Genomic DNA, 19994 nt, shown 5'->3' with positions numbered 1-19994 from the left:
AATTTTAAAAAATAAAAAATAAAGTTAAATTATAAAAAATACATACATAAATACATAAATAAATGTTTCTGTAAGGATGCATACAAGGAGATGCAACTAGAGAACAGGAGGAGGGAAAATTACTAATGTACTGCATTTTGACCTTTTTTGTTTTTTTACAAGTATGGTTCATTTTGGTATTTAGAAAATAAACTTCATTGCTGTACTAACCACGAATTATGATTTTTATCTAGTTTTCCAAGGGTCTCACCTTCAAAAGCATAAAAGACTAAAATAAAGTAACATATCAAACAACAAAAGAAACCTTTATTTTGATGAAAAAAGTAGTGGAACTGGAATAAGCTTCATTTTTAAAAAAGAACTCATCTGGGGCGCCTGGGTGGCTCAGTCGGTTAAGCGGCCGACTTCGGCTCAGGTCATGATCTCGTGGTCCGTGAGTTCGAGACCCGCATCAGGCTCTGTGCTGACAGCTCAGAGCCTGGAGCCTGTTTCAGATTCTGTGTCTCCCTCTCTCTGACCCTCACCTGGTCATGCTCTGTCTCTCCCTGTCTCAAAAAATAAATAAAACGTTAAAAAAAAAAAAAAAAAGAATTCATCCAACAAATTGCCTCAAACATCTATTCATCTAACATCATCTATAATACTTATCTAAAAACAGGAGTAGGGAACTAATTCAATTCACCTTCCTGCCTAGCAGGAGTTAGTATACAGAGATGAAAATGCTCTGTAAGAGATCTACTTGGACTGGAAAAACTTTTACAAATCAAATAACTTGTCTGTTTTTCTGGTTTTTTTAATAGTAGGGCAATAGCTGCCTGAATTATCAAAACAAATTTCAAAATGAATCTGTAGGGGCACCTGGTTAAACGTCCGACTTCAGCTCAGATCATGATCTCGCAGTTTGTGAATTCAGGACCCACATCGGGCTCTGTGCTGACAGCTGACAGCTGGCCAGAGTCAGGCTCTGTGCCAACAGTGTGGATGGAGACTGCTTGGAATTCTTGCTCTCTCCCTCTCTCTCTGCCTCTCCCCTGGCTTGCTCGCTCTCACGTACGTACGTACGTACATACATACATACATACATCATTAAAAAAAAAGTGAAAACTGTATTATCCTTCTACGCTTTTACAATTAGAAAGACAGAACAATAAATATAAAAATGTTAGCTGTACATGATCAAAGCTAAGAGAGAACGTGTTAAAGAGGTGGAGAGCATTCGTTTAAGGAATACACAAGCTGAGAGCTAGACCTAAATAGTGTAAATGCTCATCTGGGAGCCTTCTTGCACTTAAAAGACTTCTAAAGCCAAAGTACATTTCCACACCAAGAGGGATACAAGACAACATGACTTCCTGGTACCTGCCCTTCAAGGCAGAAGCAAGCAAGCCAACTCTATAGCAAATCACTGTTTGAATTTTAACTTTTGGTTAGAGATGGCAGATGTTCCAAAATGCAAAATCTCAGCCTGAATTTTTAGTTCCTATAACCTCATTTACTCTACAAACATTTTATAAAATACCACCTTTTTACATTTCTAAATCTGATATATATACTTTCATATTTCATTTTCCTAAGTCATTCCTATTTCAGTATCAATGGAAAGAACAAACTGCAGAAAGTTCTGTCACAGATCAGTGAATCCACACAACTCACCTGCACACCTACAGTTTTAATTGGCAGCAGGAAGGCATTCAATGAATGCAAACTTGTAATTTGCATCAGCTTCTCCTGATCCTCTTCTGATGTACAAGCTTTGACTCTTTGTAATAGTGTATGTGGCTGAGAAAATCAAACAGATATTTCTTCAGGTTTCAAGAAATGAGGTACTCTTTTGGTATCTATTACTCTCTTATGTATCTACACTTACTGGTTTACAGCAATAGATCCTATTTGATATTTCTCTTTGACTTGTGTGTGCTACACAGTGTATCGGAATTTCACTCCTAAGGGCCAGGGCTGTAAAATCTTAAGCATCAGGGTAAGAAATACAGCTTATATATTTTGAAGATTTAATCTTCATCATCAGCGAGGGCCACACCTCACGTGACTCAAACCTTTTCCTTATATTAAAACTCTTTACCATAGTTACTTTTGTCTAAAATTAATGTATCTCCACCCACTTCCTTTTTTTGGTGTATTTGCCTGGTATATATGCTCCTTCATTTTTTTACTTTCACTCCTTCTATCTCTAAGTAAACAGACTATAATTAGGTTTTACTTCTCAATCTAGTTTGACAATCTATATCATAACTAGAGATATTAGTCCTTTTAATTAATTGTGAGTTAAAAACATGGTTGGATTTCATTCTACCATTTTATTTAGCAGTTTCTTTTTGTCCCAGTTTCTGGGTTTCTTTCTCCTTTCTTACATTTTTCTAAACTATTTCTCCCACCTCATTTAATCCCTTCTACTGGTCTTTTTTTTTCCCCCCCTTCTACTGGTTTTGAAGTTAACTCCCATATTTTTATTCTTTTAGCAGTTCCCCTTAAGTGTTAGCATGGATACTTAACAGAAGAGAATCAATCTCTCTGTCCTCCTAGCAAACAATACAAGCATCTTTGAATGCTTTAATTCCAATCCCTGTGGCTTATATGCTATTTTACATGTATACTGTTATAATGTTTTTAAACAAATAACAAAAATCAGAGATTATTTTTATTATACAGCCCGTGTTTATTTCGGGTTGAGCAGCACTGCCTTTAGTTCCTTAAGTAATGATTGTTAATAGTAAATTCTGTTTATCTCAAAATGTCTTTATTTTGCCCTAGTTCTTACAAGACCGCTCATCTGTTCACTATTCACAATTATTCTCTCTTGGCACTTTGAAATCTTCTTGCTGTTACCATTACTTTCAGCGTAAGTCTTTCCTTTGAAGGGCAATCAATCTTTTCTCTGCAGCTGCTTTGTCTTTGGCAGACTGCTGTTTTGCTAGATATGCCTACTTGGTATCAATTTTTCTTCCCATTATTCTAATTGAGATGTGTTACGTTTCCTGAATCTGAGGCATGGTGTCTTCCACCAGCGTAGAAGAATTCAAATACTTTTGTCTATTATCTCCTCTTGGACATATGTTAAAGTTGACCTTCTCATTCTATTTTAACCTCTTCTGTCCGTATTTTCTCTTTGATACTCTAATTTCTGGACAATCTCTTAGCATCTACCTTGGAGTTCATTACTTCTTTCTTTAGCTGTTTTAGTTGTTTAGTTTTAGTTGTTTTCATTCCTAGAACTTACTTTTTTTCAAAGCTGCCCAGTCATTTATCATATACCTTATTATTCTTTGCTTCCTTTAATTCTACATATTTTACACTATCTACGAACACCAGTATCTGAATAGTGTTTCAGAGTCTTGTTCTGACAGTTTTTTCCACTAGCTCTCATTCATGCTGCCTCACTTCTATACATATTTTGCAATTTTTTAAATTTTAAGTTCATATATATTGGAACTCTATATGCAGGAATCTTTTAAGGGCTGGTTGAAGACACTGCAAAGAGAATTTACACTGCTAAGCCTGACACCTGGATGCATGAGCAATCAAGCTTCACTTTAAACTGAAATTCTTGGCCTGCAGTTTTTCAGACCACACAGATTATGAATTCAGGCATCGAATCTACAGAAGGACTGGGAGACTTATCTTCACTTTCGAGTTAAAACGTTTTTCCTTATTTTCTTATACTAAATATACAATACTTTTAAACACCCTTTCATATCTAGCATTTTTAAGGATTCAAGCTATCTAATCTGTTGTATGGCTGAAAAGTCTGCATTTGAAAGTCTCTAGAGAATATTTTCTTTAGAGTCACTTAACATGTTAAATTACTGTGAATTTCCAAAAAATGAAACTACTACTGCAAGAATCCATCCAATTCCTTATACTGATTAGCTGTGTCTACTTAAAACACCTACAATATATAAACTCAATGCAAATTATTACCTTCTTAACACTTGCAGAAAAATCAGCTACTATTTTCAAAATATTGTTGGTTTCAGGAAAGTCCTTACAAATGTAAGGTTCTTCAGCACATATTACTCTGATTGCCAAGCCAGGACCTAAAGAGAATAGTAACAATGGTATTTAATATAAATTTTATATTTATATTAAAATGTAATACAAAAGTATCAGTTTCTAATATAAAAATCCTTCCAAAAATTAAAATCCATTGACCATTGTTTCCAACTTTACTGAATTATAATTGACATAACTATAGTAAGTTTTTTGAAGTGTTTAATTTCAAATGTGACTATTAATTTCCCATCCAACTCATCATTTTTTAGAACGCTTTAGTTCTCTTTACATCTCCTTTACATCAAGGATTTTTATCTATTTTTGATAGTCCATGTATTGCCACAGTATTCTCCAATGAAAACTGTTTAAATCACAAGATATGTGCCAATCTTTTTTAAACTTATTAAAAGAATTTTTAAACATACAAAAGTAAAGAGTACCGTATAATGAACCACCTTATTATTCACCACCCAGATTCAACTACTAATCTAATTTTAGGAAAAAGAGTATGCTGTTTTGGGGCGCCTGGGTGGCGCAGTCGGTTAAGTGTCCGACTTCAGCCAGGTCACGATCCCGCGGTCCGTGAGTTCGAGCCCCGCGTCGGGCTCTGGGCTGATGGCTCAGAGCCTGGAGCCTGTTTCCGATTCTGTGTCTCCCTCTCTCTCTGCCCCTCCCCCGTTCATGCTCTGTCTCTCTCTGTCCCAAAAATAAAATAAACGTTGAAAAAAAAATTAAAAAAAAAAAAAAAAAAAAAAAAAAAGAAGAGTATGCTGTTTAAAAAAAAAAAAAAGTACAACAGACTGTTTAACTCCAAAAATGTGAACTGGCATTTCTCTTTCATCAAATACTTACAAAGGATAAAAACATAAGGTATGCATAGATCTAAGAAAAATGGATTCTGCTTCTATATTGTAAGAACAGAAAAGGCATCCCTTGAGATGCCTGATTATAGACAAAACCTTAGCCATGTTCCATTAATTCCTGTTTCATTCTTCATCTGTAGAATCAACAGCTTATTTAAGGTAAGTAGTATGCCTAATTTTTTTTTTAAGCAGCACAATATTTTCTACTAAAGAAATCTAACATAATAAAAAAAAATCCAATATATAAAATGGATTTTTAAAAGTCAAGTGAATCTATATGGTGTCTGGGTGGCTCAGTTAGTTAAGCACCCAACTCTTCATGATCTCACAGTTCATGGGTTCGAATTCCGCATCAGGCTCTGTGCTATCAGCAAGGAGCCTGTTAGGGATTCTCTCTCTCCCTCTCTTTCTGCCACTTGCTTGTGTGTTTTCAAAAATAAACAAAATAAATTTTAAAAAGTCAAGTGAATCTAATGCAATGATGCCCAAGGACACAGGACCACTTGGCCTCCATTACATTCATACACAATCCTTTGCCAACACACAGGTTAGGAATTAAACATCCTGAATTCCTAGATTTGAACTTTACAGACACAAACAACACTAATTACCAAATGAGTTATAACTCTGTAACACTGTTTATGGAACCAATATGGTATTTAAGAGTACAAACTGTGAGGTGAAGCCATCGGGGCTAGAATCCCAGCTCCATACCTAATCTGTGTTAACTTTTGGCAAACTGGGCTCTGCCCCTAAAATTTCCTCATCTATAAAAGAGAATAATGGTAGTTTCTATTGTGAGGATCAAATGAGACAGTATGTGTAAATTATTTAGCAGAATGCCTGGCACATACTAGTATTTCAGAAATGTTAACCTTTACTGTGTTTTTTTAATTTAATTAGGCCATTCTTGCAAATCATCACCTAATAACTATTACAAAGAGCCAGAAACTGAGGTACAAGACTTACCCAAGCTCAAGAACTTATAACAAAAACAGTTTAAGAGTCTCAGTCCTAAATTTAAACCAATACCACCTCTAATTAGTTATTTTTCTATATGACAGCAGCACATGATTAAACAAAGTACTTTTTTTGTTGTTGTTCATGAATTAGTTACATACAGCACTATGCAAAGAAGTAATTCATCCACTCAGACAATTTAACCATAGGATTTAGGATTTCAGAGAACCACATTTTAACCTGGTCTTCCATGGGATACATCATGGTATAGCAGAAATAACATATAAATCCCAGCTCTTGTGTGGCAATGTTATTAAAATATCTCTATGCCTTGTTTTTCTCATCTGATGGCAACATCATAGGCCAGACTCACTGGGCTGGTATAATATATACACAAATACAATGGAAAATGATTATGTAAGAAAATGAAGTATATATAATAGATACTAAGAAGAATTTTATCCCCTACCCACCCTTTCCTTTCTCTAAAGTTACATATTCCGTGAGATAAAAAATTATTTCAAAATTGTCTGAACTGATTTTTCTTCAACATGAAGGTACAACGGCAAATCAAGCAATGCTTTTTTTTTTTTCCTTACCTGGAAATGGATGCCTGGAAACTAACTCTTCTGGAAGTCCAAGTTCTCTGCCTAAAATTCTTACTTCATCTTTATGAAAATCTTTCAGAGGTTCTATTACTTTTCCCTACAGAGGCAGAAAGCCAATTAATACAAATTAGTAACAAAATGACATGGAAAATAAAGAGTGACAAATTACTGGCCTCTCCTATTGTCTTCTACCTTAGATTAAAATACCATTCTTTAAAATTTCATATTTTAAAGTATATCTCCTCCCATATGTTTATAAGAAATTAGACACATATTTTACTGATCCTCATATTTCTCTTTGAAACACATTTTAAACATAAACCTTTCAAATATAAATAAATCAGAGCAGTCCTAACCACCATCTCTGATCTGGTTCTCATTAGAATACAAGACAATTAGAAAATACCATACTAGGGGCTTCTGGGTGGCTCAGTCGGTTAAGCATCCGACTTCGGCTCAGGTCACGATCCCATAGTTTTTGAGTTCGAGCCCCGCATCAGGCACTGTGCTGACAGCTCAGGGCCTGGGGCCTGCTTCATATTCTATGTCTCCCTCTCTTTCTGCCCCTCCCCTGCTCACGCTCTGTCTCTCTCTCAAAAATAAACAAACATTAAAAAAAAAATTGATGGGCGTCTGGGTGGCTCAGTTGGTTAGGCATCCGACTTCAGCTCAGGTCATGATCTCACGGTTTGTGAGATCGAACCCCACATCAAGCTCTGTGCTACTGACAGCCTGGAGCCTGGAACCTGCTTCAGATTCTGTGTCTCCCTCTCTCTCTCTGCCTCTCCCCTGCTCACACTGTCTTTATCTTTCAAGAATAAACATTAAAAAAACAATTTTAATTAAAAACAAAAATACCATACTAGTGTTTCAAAATTAAAGCTCTCCAAATGATACTATCAAGTAAGTGAAAAGACAACCTAATCATACTTGATAAAGGATCTACAATTAGAATAAAGAACACTTACAATTCAATAATAAAAAGACAAACCAATTAAAAATGTGCAAAAGATCTGGGGGCACCTGTTAAGCATCTGACTCTTGATTTAAGCTCAGGTCATGATCTCACGGTTTGTGAGATGGAGCCCTACTTGGGATTCTCTCTCTGCCCCTCCCTTACTCACGTTCATGTGTGCACTCTCTTTCTCTCTGTCTCAAAAATAAATAAACTTTTGGGGTGGCTGTGTGACTCAATTAGTTAAACAACTAATTAATTTCAACTCTTAGTTAAACAACTAATTAATTTCAACTCTTAATTTCAGCTCAGGTCATGATCTCACAGTTCATAAGTCAAGCCCCACACTGGGCTCTGTGCTGTCAGCTTGGGATTCTCTCTCTGCCCCTTCCCTGGTCACTCTCAGAATGAATAAATAAACTTTTAAAAAGTTTTAAAAATAAAAATAAATCAATAAACTTGTTTATAAATGTGCAGAAGATCTGGATATTTCTAAGAAGATACACAAATGGCTAATAAGCATGTAAAAGCATGATCAACATCATTAGTTATTAAGGAAATGCAAGTCAAAATCAAAGATACCACGTCACATCCACTAAGATGCATAAAATAAAGACAGATAATAGCCATCCTAATGAGTGTGAATTACCAAAAAAAAAAAAAAAAATGTGGGGGGAGTAATAATTGTTGGTAAAGTGTGGACAAACAGCAACACTTGTGCATTGCTGGTGGACTAGAATATGGTTGAATTGCCATGGAAATATTAAGAAGTTCCTTTTAAAAATTAAAAAAAGAACTATAATGGGGCACCTAGCTGGCTCACTTAGTAGAGCATGCAACTCAATCTTAGGGTTAGAAGTTTAAGCCCCATGTTGGGCATGGAGATTACTTAAAAATAACACCTTGAAAAAAAATAGAGCTACTACCATGATCCAGCCTTTCTTGTATATAGCCAAAAATACTGACATCAGGGTCTCTAAGCGGTATTTGCTAATTCATGTTCATAACAACACAATTCACAATAGACAAAAGTGGAAGCAACCCAAATGTCCACTGACAGATAAATGAACAAAATGTGTACACATACAAAAAAATATTATTTAGCCTTTAAAAAGGAAGGCAATCCTGTCACATGCTACAACATGGATGAACCCTGAGGACCTAAGCTAAAAGAAATAAGCCAGTCACAAAGACAAATACTATATGATTTCACTTATATGGAGTACCTAAAGTAGTAGAATGGTGATTACCAGGTGTTGGGAAGAAGAAAAGGAGGGTAGCTGTTGTTCAGTGGGTATATGAAGTTTCAGTTTTACAAGATGAAAACGTTATGGAGCTCTGTCTCATAACAATGCAAATATACTTAACATTACTGAACTGTACAATTAAAAATGATTCAGGGAGGGATGAGCGAGAGGGAGAAAGGCTTTATGTTAAAGTTCTCACAAGCTTTTACCTCTTCTCTCAACTTTCTGATAAGCTCTGTGTCATTGTGATGGGTTTTGATGAGTTCAGCTTTGCCACTTGCAACAAGGGAAGCACTTTCAATTAAATCAGGCCGTAAAGTGCCTTGGGCAAGGAAAACCTCCTCTGGTTTCAGGTTCATTTCTCCAATCACTTCATTGGCAATCTATAACCAAGAGGAGTAAAACAGCCTTTTAGGAGACAAATCTTTTAAAAAGATAGCAGTCTTTTTTATACCGTCAGCAAAATTTCTCAGAGTCCTTTTACAATCCTGACCAAGAGATAAAATCTGCACCAACTCCCAGAAGTAAATTAAGAACATATGCTTTAGAGATTCAAAACGGTATGGAAACATTCGAAGCTGAAAAGTAGCCATTGAAATATCCAAAGAACTGAAGTCTAACATCAATTGATAATATCTATTCTTAAATAGTTAAAACAATAGACTGGCAACATAAGTAAACATGGTTTTTGAAACATAAAATAGTTTCTACCAATCAGTATAATAGCAACATACACTAAAATTCTTAACCAAAAAAAGAATTAAAATTAGGTAGTAAACTTGGTTATTTGATATAACAAGGAAACAAATAGTAAAATTCACATCAAAAATAGCATACAATGTGGATATCAAAAAGGTACCTTAACAAAAGTATCTCCAATAATTTTTCTTTTCTCTTCAGGACTTGTAGTCATATTTAACGTTTTGCTAATTCTTTTTCGTGGAGTTCTATCTTCATCTGATATTGGTAGAGTTGTTGTTCCATTGTAGAAGGAATGAGCAGCATTTATCACTGAAGGAGAGGGAGAAGCACATTTTAAAATAGAACATTTTTAAAAACTATAAATAACAGGTCAAACCACGGAAAGAAAACCTAGATGGATCTTTTGATCACAACTTACCTTGCCTACATATTACAGAACTACCAACAAACCACGATTAACAGTGTCCAGACATAGGCACTCATTAAAGTTTGTTCTTTTGAGAATCCTGTGCCATTTAATAATCCAAGGGAATGACATTATAAATTATGGTGGCTGCTTTCCCTGTATTCAATGCCTCACCAGAGCAATAAGGAAAAGCTAAAGGAAGAAGCATAGCCCCAAGGGAATTGAAAGCAGTGGTTCATATAGAAGGGTCAAAGTCCTCAGAAGTGCACACTGAATTAACTAGTCTCTTGAAAAACTGATGTTTATCAACATATATGTAGCAATCTCTGGCTGTCCTTTTATTTTTATTTTATTTATTTTTATTTTTTCATTAATTTTTTTTAATGTTTATTTATTTTTGAGACAGAGAGAGACAGAGCATGAACAGGGGAGGGGCAGAGAGAGAGGGAGACACAGAATCTGAAACAGGCTCCAGGCTCTGAGCTGTCAACACAGAGCCCAACGCGGAGCTCGAACTCACGGACCGTGAGATCATGACCTGAGCTGAAGTCGGACGCTTAACCGACCAAGCCACCCAGGCGCCCCTGTCCTTTTACTTTTAAACAGCAAGATACTTAAAAATTGACTAAGATCTCTACTTGGTAGAAAGGCTGAACAACTGGTGAGTTTCACCGACATACAGCTGGTCATTTCACTGGGATACAGCCGTGAATCTGTAGCTCTTTCTCTTAAACTGGTCAATTACCCCAGAATAGACACCCTAAATCTCCTGCCTATCAGCATTCTGATAATGGAACACAGAAAGTGGCAAGGAGAGGGAGTAGCCATTCAGTACACAGATTTTTGCTTAATCTTACTGTTTCTACTGTAGAATCTTATTTCTACCCTCAACTATGCCTGGTATTGATATGCCCAAATCCAGAGTGTCTTTTATTTAGCCTCTGTAGAGAGTAAATCTAGTCTTACGATGTGGAGGGATAGAGCAGTTTATTCCTGTGTTAAGGAAAAGGATCTCCTTCTCAGGTATTCAACCAATCGGTTTTAGGATCACCCAGAGAACCACACCACACTGGGAAGTCAACCCTGAGCCTCCCCACAAGTCTCAACTTTGTTACCTTCCTCCCCTTAACACCCCTCCCACCAAAGTTTGAGAGTCCTCCATTCTACTATATCAGTTACCAGGGACAGATGCAAGTTTTTGTGAGGATAAAACTTTTACAACTTGGAGGCTCCCTTCAAGAAAAAGAATGAGGAGCACCTGGGTGGTTCAGTCAGTTCAATGTATGACTTCAGCTCAGGTCATGATCTCACAGTTCATGGGTTCGAGCCCCGCTTCAGGGTCTGTGCTGACAGCTCAGAGCCTGCTTCAGATTCTGTGTCTCCCTCTCTGTCTGCCCCTCCCCAGCTCATGCTCTATCTCTCTCTCAAAAACAAGTAAATGTTAAAAAAAAAAAATTTTAAGAAAAAGAATGAATAACCACAAGGTTTTTGTTTGTTTTTTTTTAAATCACAAGTTAATATTAGGATGGTTAACACAAACTACACATAGAAATGATTACAAATCACATATATGCCACTAAACCCAAACTAAATGTGTCCCCAACTCAGCTTTTTCTTAGCCTAATCCCAAAATGCCTGCAGTCACTTCAACACCACGAAACAAAGCTCAAGTTATGGTGGAAAGACAAAATGAATTAACTACAATTTATTAAAATATCTTACTTGCATCTTTCACAACAAGATAGAAATAAATACGTAAAGACACTTCTAGGGTCCATTCCAGGATTTTGGAAAAAGCTTGGCTAGTTAGGCATCCTGGTCAAGAGCCATTAGCTTATCAGAGAAAATCCACATTATCCATCTGCTTTCCACCTTCCAACATTTTGTTACACCATTAGACTGCTATCACCTCCCCTATTCCTTGTCCTGTGGCATTATATTTGTTTTATGCCTGTAATGTTATTTTAGTGAAGCTTCAAAAGAGAAAGAAATAGACTCATCTTCACTTCGTGTTTAACGACAAGTCTTCATTTTACAGTCAACCTTCTGGCATCAATTCCAACTAATTCAATAATATGCATGGTTTGTATCATTAAAGTATGGACTTGATTTCAATGTAACTACTGATTACACCCTGTTTTTAAAAAGTATTACAGATATGGGCGCCTGGGTGGCTCAGCTGTTAAGCCTCTGACTTCAGCTCAGGTCATGATCTCACAGTTCATGGATTTGAGCCCCACATTGGGCTCTGTGCTGACAGCGTGGAGCCTGGGGCTTGCTTCAGGCCCTCTCCCTCTCTCTGTCCTTCCTCTGCTCATGTTCGCTCACTCTCTCTTGAAAATAATCATTAAAAACAAAAAAAAGTATTAAAGATAGCTACAAACATAAATGCAATTAAAACCTAAGAAGTTTAGGGGTGTCTGGTGGCTCAGTTAAGCATCTGACTTCGGTTGAGGTCATGATGGCTCAGTTAAGCATCTAACTTCGGTTGAGGTCATGATCTCACGGTTCATGAGTTCCAGCCCCATGTCGGGCTCTGTGCTGACAGCTCTGTGCTTTGGCTCTCCCTCTTCTCACCTCAACCCGCCCCCGCCCCCCCCCCGGCTCATGCTTTGTCTCTCTCTCTCTCAAAAATAAATACACATTAAAAAAAAAAAACTAAAAATTTACTAGTGGACTTAAAAAAAAGTGACCAGGTTCCTCAAAAAGTTAAAAATAGAACTACCCAAAGACCCAGCAACTGCACTATTAGGTATTTATCCAAGGGATATAGGCATGCTGTTTTGAAGGGGCACGTGCACCCCAATGTTTACAGCAGCGCTATTGACAACAGCCAAAGTATGGAAAGCCCAAATGTCCATCAACAGATGAATGGATAAAGAAGATGTGATATATATAGATATACAATGGAGTATTACTCAGCAATGAAATCTTGCCATTTGCAACAATGTGGATGGAACTAGGGGGTATTATGCTAAGCCAAGTCAGAGAAAGACAAATATCATATGACTTCACCCATATGTGGAATTTAAGATACATAACAGATGAACATAAGGGAAGGGAAGCAAAAAGAATATAAAAACAGGGAGGGGGACAAAACATAAGAGATTCTTAAATACAGAGAACTGAGGGTTACTGGAGGGATAATGGGTGGGAGATGGGCTAAATGGGTAAGGGTCATTAAGAACAACACTTGTGGGATGAGCAATGGGTGTTACACATAGGGAATGAATCACTGGAATCTACTCCTGAAATCATTATTGTACTATATGCTAACTAACTTGGATATAAAATTAAAAAATTAAAAAAATTAAATTTAAAAAAAGTGACTATTAACAAATTAGGCACAGGAGTTAACATATCTCACCATAATAAAGGCCACATACAACAAGCCCAGTTACATCATACTAGATGGTGTAAAGTTAAGCTTTCCCTCTAAGACCAGAAACAAGACAAGGGTGCCCACCCTTATCAATCCTATTCAACATAAGTACTACAAGTCCTAGCTAGAAAAATCAGGCAAGAAAAAGAAATAAAAGATATCAGAATTGGAAAGGAAAAAAAATCAAACTGTCTGGATTTACAGGTAACATGACTTTATATTGAGAAAACCCTAAAGACTGAACCAAAAAACTTAGATCTGATCAATGAATTCAGTAAAGTTACAAGATACAGAACATACAAAAATCAGTAGTGTCTCTATATGTTAACAACAAATTTTCTTTTTTTTTTTTGTTTTTTTTAACGTTTATTTATTTTTGAGACAGAGAGAGACAGAGCATGAATGGGGGAGGGCCAGAGAGAGGGAGACACAGAATCCGAAACAGGCTCCAGGGTCTGAGCTGTCAGCACAGAGCCCGACGCGGGGCTCGAACTCACGGACCGCGAGATCATGACCTGAACCAAAGTCGGCTGCTTAACTGACTGAGCCACCCAGGCGCCCCAACAACAAATTTTCAAAAAAAAAAAAATAGAGAAATCAATCCCATTTACAACAGTATCAAAAACAGTAATACTTAACTAAGAAGGTGAAAGATCTCTACTATGAAAACTACAAGATGTTGATTTAAGAAATCAAAGACACAAATGGAAAATTAATGAATAAATGGATTAGAAAAATACTGTTAAAATGTCAATACTACCAAAAGCCATCTACAGATTTAATGCAACCCCTACCAAGAACCCAACGGGTTTTTTTAAACAGAAGTAGAAAAAACACCCCTAAAATATGTGTTAACTACAAAAGACCCCAAATAGCTAAAGAAATCCTAAGAAGAACAAAGCAGAAGTATCACACTTCCTGATTTCTAGCTATCCTATAAAACTGTATTCATCCAAACAGTATGGTATCAGCATAAAAAGACAAAAAAAAAAAAAAAAACAGAATCAAGAGCCCAGAAATAAACCCAAGCATACACAATCAACTAATATTTGATAAGAGAGCCAGGAATACTCAATAGAGAAAAGACAGTCTGTTCAATAAATGGTGATGGAATATATAAATGTAAAAGAATGAAACTGGACCCCTGCCTTTTACTACTCAGAAAAGTTAACTCAACATAGATTAAAAACCTAAATATATAAGACCTGAAACCATGAAAGAAAACACAGAAATAAAGTTCCTTGACACGGGTCTTGGTAATGAATTTTTGCACAGGACCCTTAAAGCACAAGAACAGATCAAAAATGAACAAGTGGGACTATATCCAACTGAAGAACTTCTGCACAACAAAAGAAACCCATCAATAAAGTAAAAAGACAACCCACAGGGGTGTCTGGAAGGCTCAGTCAAACTTCTGACTCTTGATTTCAGCTAAGGTCATGATCTCACAGTCTTGAAATGGAGCCCCGCAGCTTGTCTCCGTGCTGAGCAGATTCTCTGCTGCTTGGGATTCCCTCTCTCCCCCTCTCTCTCTCTGCCCCCCCCTCCTCCCACTCACTCTCTCTCTCTCTCTCTCAAAATAAACAAACATTAAAAAAAACAAAAAAGAAGGCAACTTACAGAATGAGAAAAAATGTTTGCAAACCATGTATCTGATAAGAGGGGTTAATATCCAAAATATGTAAAGAACTTCTACAACTCAATAGCAAAAACACAAATAACCCAATGAAAAAACAGAGGATCTGAACAGATATTTCTCCAAAGAAGATATACAAAAGGTCAACAGGTACCCAGAAAGAAGCTCAATATCACTAGCTATTAGATAAATGCTAATTAGAACTACAATGAGGTATTACCTCATTCCTGTCAGAATGGCCATTATCAAAAAGACGAGATTAACAAATGCAAGGATGTGGAGAAAAGGGATCCTTGTGCAATGTTGTTAGGATTGTAAATTGGTACAATCACTATAGAGGGGAGTTTGGAGGGGGGGCGTCTAGGTGGCTCAGTCAGTTGAGCATCCGACTTCAGTTCAGGTAATGATCTCACAGCTCATGAGTTCAAGCCCCAAGTCAGGATCTGTGCTGACAGCTCGGAGCCTGGAGCCTGCTTCAGATTCTGTGTCTCTCTCTCACTCTCTCTGCCCCTAACCCACTCGCATTCTGTCTCTGTCTCTCTCAAAAATAAACAAACATTTTTTAAAAAAAAATTTAAAGAAAAGAGTTTGGAGGATCCTCAAAAAATTAAAAATAAAACTACCATGCGATCCAGCAATTCTAATTCTGGGATATATCCAAAGGAAATGAAAGCACTCAAAAATATATCTGCATTCCCATGTTCATAGCAGCATAACTTCCAATAGCTAAGATATGGAGACAACCTAAGTAAGCATCCATCAATGGGTAAATAAAGATGTGGTACATATATACAATGGAAAATTATTCATCCATTAAAAAAACAAGAAAATCCTACCCATTTGTGACAGCATGCAAGGACCTTATATGTATTAAGAGAAATAAGTCACACAGAGAAAGACAAATACTGTATGATCTCACTTATATGTTGACTCCAAAAAAACCAAACTCATAGAAAAAGAGATCAGACTTACTATCAGAGGTGGAGGGTGGAAAGAAGGGGAATTGGGAAGAAGTTTAGGTTAAAAGATACAAACTTCCAATTATAAGATGAGTAAGCACTAAGGCTATATTGTACAACATGACAATTATAGCTAATACTGCTGAATAATACACAGAAAAGTTAAGAGTAAATCCTAAGGGTTCATGTCATAAAAATTTTTTCCTTTTTAATTTTACTGTCCCTATATGAGAAGATGGATGTAAACTGGAACTACTGTGATAATCCTTTCAAAATACATGTAAAATCGAATCATCATGCTATTGTCTTAAGCTTATACAGTGATGTGTTATCAATGATTTCTCAAAAAAACTAGGAAAAAAGATGACCATATGGGTGGCTGGGTGGCTCAGTCGGTTGAGCGACCGACTTCGGCTCAGGTCATGATCTCACGGTTTGTGAGTTCGAGCCCTGCATTGGGCTCTGTGCTGACAGCTCAGAGCCTGGAGCCTGCTTTGGATTCTGTGTCTCCCCCTCTCTCTGCCCCTCCCCCACTCATGCTCTGTCTCAGAAATAAACATTAAAAAAACAAAAAGATGACCATAGACTCTTCACTCCTCTGTATAAGCCTTTCAGTTTGTAAAATAATCTGTACATCCATACTTGTAGGAAAACTTGGGAAATTCTCATCCATAAATAATATTACAGATGGGAAAAGATAACCCAAAAAGAGAAATGAACAGAAGAGAACAAAATGGTAGCTGAAATTTTAGTTATCTGTATATAACATTAGGAATAATCAACAGTTTTAAAATTTATACTGGGACACCTCTTGAACTGGATACTCATAAATTTTTTTTAAGGCTTTATTTATTTCTGAGAGATAGAAACAAGCATGAGCAGGAGAGGCGCAGAAAGAGGGAGACACAGAACCAGAAGCAGGCTCCAGGCTCTGAGCTGTCAGCACAGAGCCTGACGAAATGCTAGAACCCACAAACCGCAAGATCATGACCTGAGCCGAAGTCAGATGCTTAACTAACTGAGCCACCCAGGCGCCCCGTGAACCAGACACTTATAATGTAAAAAACATAACTATAAGCTTATTGAGAAACCTGTACTTGGTTAAGGCAATGAGTTCATTCAAACCATAAGGCTAGATTTGATTTGTTAAATAAATCCTCATATATATATTTACTCTTCTGGGGTTCATCAATACCTTTGACCTGAATTCCAAGCTTTTTGAGGGCCTCTTCTACAGACTGGCTTTCTCGTTTTCTCATAAAGCCATTATCAATGTGCACGGCAATGACTTGATCTTGGTTCAAAGCACGATTCAGCAAAGCTGTACAAACTGTTGAGTCAACTCCACCACTGAGTAAAACCTAAAAGGTGAAATTAAAAGAAAAATCAAATTGAGTAAACAAACAAAACTATCAGCTTTAAAAACGCTGCTTTTAGCACAAGTATGTATGGTAATTGGAAAAGCACTCTGAACCATGCAACTCACAAAGCATCCCATCACCCAGTCAACATTTAAGGGCTATGGTGATGAAGCCAGTTTTGAGTTCTATTACTGAAATAAATTTGTAGACTTCCAGATGTAAATTCCTTACCAAAACTTTTGATGTGCCTACTCTCTCTTTGATCTCTCGAATGCACTCAAGTTCTCTGTTCTGCACAGTGAAGGTCCCACTGCACCCAGCTATATCATAGAGGAAATTCTTCAGTATTACTTTCCCATTTTCTGTAAGGCCAACTTCAGGGTGGAACTGTGCTCCGTATAATTTTTTAGATTCATTTGCTATACCTTTATAGAGAAAATAATCACAAATTAAAAATTTTTTCATGTTGAAGACTCAACTAAGTATCCATAGAAGAAATCCTCACAATTTCTTCCTCTATAAATGTGAAAACTGATATAAATCAGTGTATTTTTAGCTACAGGAAAAAAAAGACAACACATAAAACAAAAACTACATTGCCACAATTTTTCTTCAAAGGTCTTTATGTATGACAGTGAAATAAGTCCTACAGAGATTATTTCACAGTACTTTCAACTTCTCCACCCAGATTACTTTGTCTACATAATACAATGATAACTCAATTTTTAAAAATCTTTTAATGTTTATTTTTGAGAGAGAAAGAGAGACAGAGCATGAGTGGGGGAGAGGCAGAGAGAGACAGACAGAATCTGAAGCAGGCTCCAAGCTCTGAGCTGTTAGCACAGAGCCCAATGCAGGGCTCGAACTCGTGAACTGTGAGATCATGACGTCAGCCGAAGTCAGACACTTAACAAACTGAGCCACCCAGGCACCCCAATGATAACTCAATTTTGGCTCTCGGTCCCACGTAGCTTTCATATGCAATGTGCAGCTACCAACTTTACGTATTAGGCCTGTCAGAATATTCTAAGTACTCCTTTCTTAGATACTATTAACTGCAGATAGACCTTCATGGACTTGGCTAATGTGTTTCTGAAATTACTGATTACCTATTAAGCAACAGGTGTTAGGCTAAATGTTTTACATGTGCATGCATTACCCCTGTTTATGGCTCTGAGATATCAAGAAATGTACAGCTAGGTAAGTAGTTAAATCAGGTCTAGCAGGCTCCCAAACTCATACTCATTCTACTATACCAACGAACTTCACATTTTGTTTACTTGGGTTCTATTCTAGGACACCATTCTCTCTTGGTTCATTGCTGATTTCACTGTTCCTTCTTAATCTTTGTTGGTTCCTCCTCATCTTATCCATCTCTACAAATGAAAGTTGCCCAGTACTGAGCACTTAAATCTCTTCTCTATACATGGAGTGATCTATCACTCTCACGGCTCTAAATTCTACCCATATGATGGTATACTACCAAATTTATGCCTCAAGCCGAATTTTCTACTCTACAGTCTAGACCTACATATACAAATGTCTACTCATACCTTTATTTCTATCATTAATAAGGCGTCTTGAATTTAATACACAAATCCACATGACTGCATTCTTACCCATCAGGTAAACAAAAACTTCACCTTTCTGGATACTCAGGTCATAAAACTTGGGAGTTAAAGCCCAATTATACCCTTTTTTCCCCACTCCACATGTAATCCAACAGCAATTCCTTTGTCTCTCCTTTCAAAACCTATCAGAACCCAGTCTTACTTCCAGTATCCAGTCCAGCATGTAAGAACCTGAAGGACACTGCTGTGTCCTAACAATAAACAGAAAGTTAACCACCGCCCTTGGAAAGACTGCAGATGAACACAGAGAATCATAACTTACCAGAGCAGAAACCCATGAGTGCAAACATCCACAGGAACCACTGCTGAGGTAGGGAAACTTAAACTATAATCAGTGAATTGCTAGAGATTCAGTGTGAAAATCTGAGAGACAAAAATTCCAAGAGTACCCACTCATCACGGGCCCTGACACTTTTGTGAATCTTACCTCCAGGAGATTGACTAAGCTCTCAAAGTAAATGTCAGGGAGAGGGAAAAAGAAACCATTTTAAAATATACCAGGACATTCTGTTCTTCTTAACTAGGTCTATCTACTCTCAGGAGAAACTATTTAATCCACTTAAAGAGTTAGCTTTCTATCAGAGACCACTGACCTGCTAGAAGGGAAATCTCCAAATCCAGCCCACTCTAGTCATCACATTCCATCTAACAGTGAGAAAAAACTGAATACTTGTGAAGTCCACAGCCCAAGGACCCAGGCTTACTAAAAAACTGAGAGCTACTCTTCCTATCCCCACACCTTACCATCACATACTAAAAGCCTATTTACAACAATTCCTTTTAACTAGTACATCATGCATGACAACCAAAACAAACAAAAAATTACAAGGCATCCTAAAGGCAAAGAACACAGTTCAAAGAGATACCATAAGCATCAGAAACAGATACCCAGACTAAGATATCGCAGGGATGTTGGAATGATCAGATCAGGCTTTAAAACAATTAGGATTGGGACGCCTGGGTAGTTCAGTCAGTTAAGTGTCTGACTTCGGCTCAAGTTAAGAACTCATGGTTTGTGAGTTCTAGCCCAACATCGGGCTCTGTCTCCCTCTCTCTGCTCCTCCCTCCATCACTCTTTCTCTCAAAAATAAATAAACATTTAAAAAAAACTGTGATTAAGCAGCTAAGACTAATGGATAAAGCAGACAGCATGCAAAAACAAATGGGTAATGTAAGCAAAGGGATGGAAAGTCTAAGAAGGGATCAAAAAGAAAGCTAGGATAAAAAGCACTGTTAACAAAAATGAAGAATGCCTTTGATGGGTTTATTAGTTGAC

The 19994-nt window shown here is 37.0% G+C and overlaps 1 protein-coding gene across 3 annotated transcripts in view; it reads right to left on the bottom strand.

The window, feature by feature from the left end:
• Window positions 1-19994, bottom strand: part of GMPS (guanine monophosphate synthase) — a 79817-nt gene that overhangs the window by 16262 nt on the left and 43561 nt on the right. For all 3 annotated transcript variants that reach the window (XM_047875956.1, XM_047875957.1, XM_047875958.1), the window contains exons 6-12: window positions 17319-17512; window positions 16922-17087; window positions 9501-9652; window positions 8851-9024; window positions 6431-6536; window positions 3937-4052; window positions 1654-1779 (exon numbers count right to left, since the gene is read on the bottom strand). In XM_047875956.1, coding sequence (XP_047731912.1) covers window positions 1654-1779; window positions 3937-4052; window positions 6431-6536; window positions 8851-9024; window positions 9501-9652; window positions 16922-17087; window positions 17319-17512 — 1034 coding nt within the window. The remainder of the gene's footprint in view (window positions 1-1653; window positions 1780-3936; window positions 4053-6430; window positions 6537-8850; window positions 9025-9500; window positions 9653-16921; window positions 17088-17318; window positions 17513-19994) is intronic.

This window comes from Prionailurus viverrinus, chromosome C2 (assembly GCF_022837055.1).
Source record: "Prionailurus viverrinus isolate Anna chromosome C2, UM_Priviv_1.0, whole genome shotgun sequence".
Taxonomy (NCBI): domain Eukaryota; kingdom Metazoa; phylum Chordata; class Mammalia; order Carnivora; family Felidae; genus Prionailurus; species Prionailurus viverrinus.
Note: the sequence above shows the minus strand (reverse complement) of the source record. Positions and strands in the feature narration are given on the sequence as shown.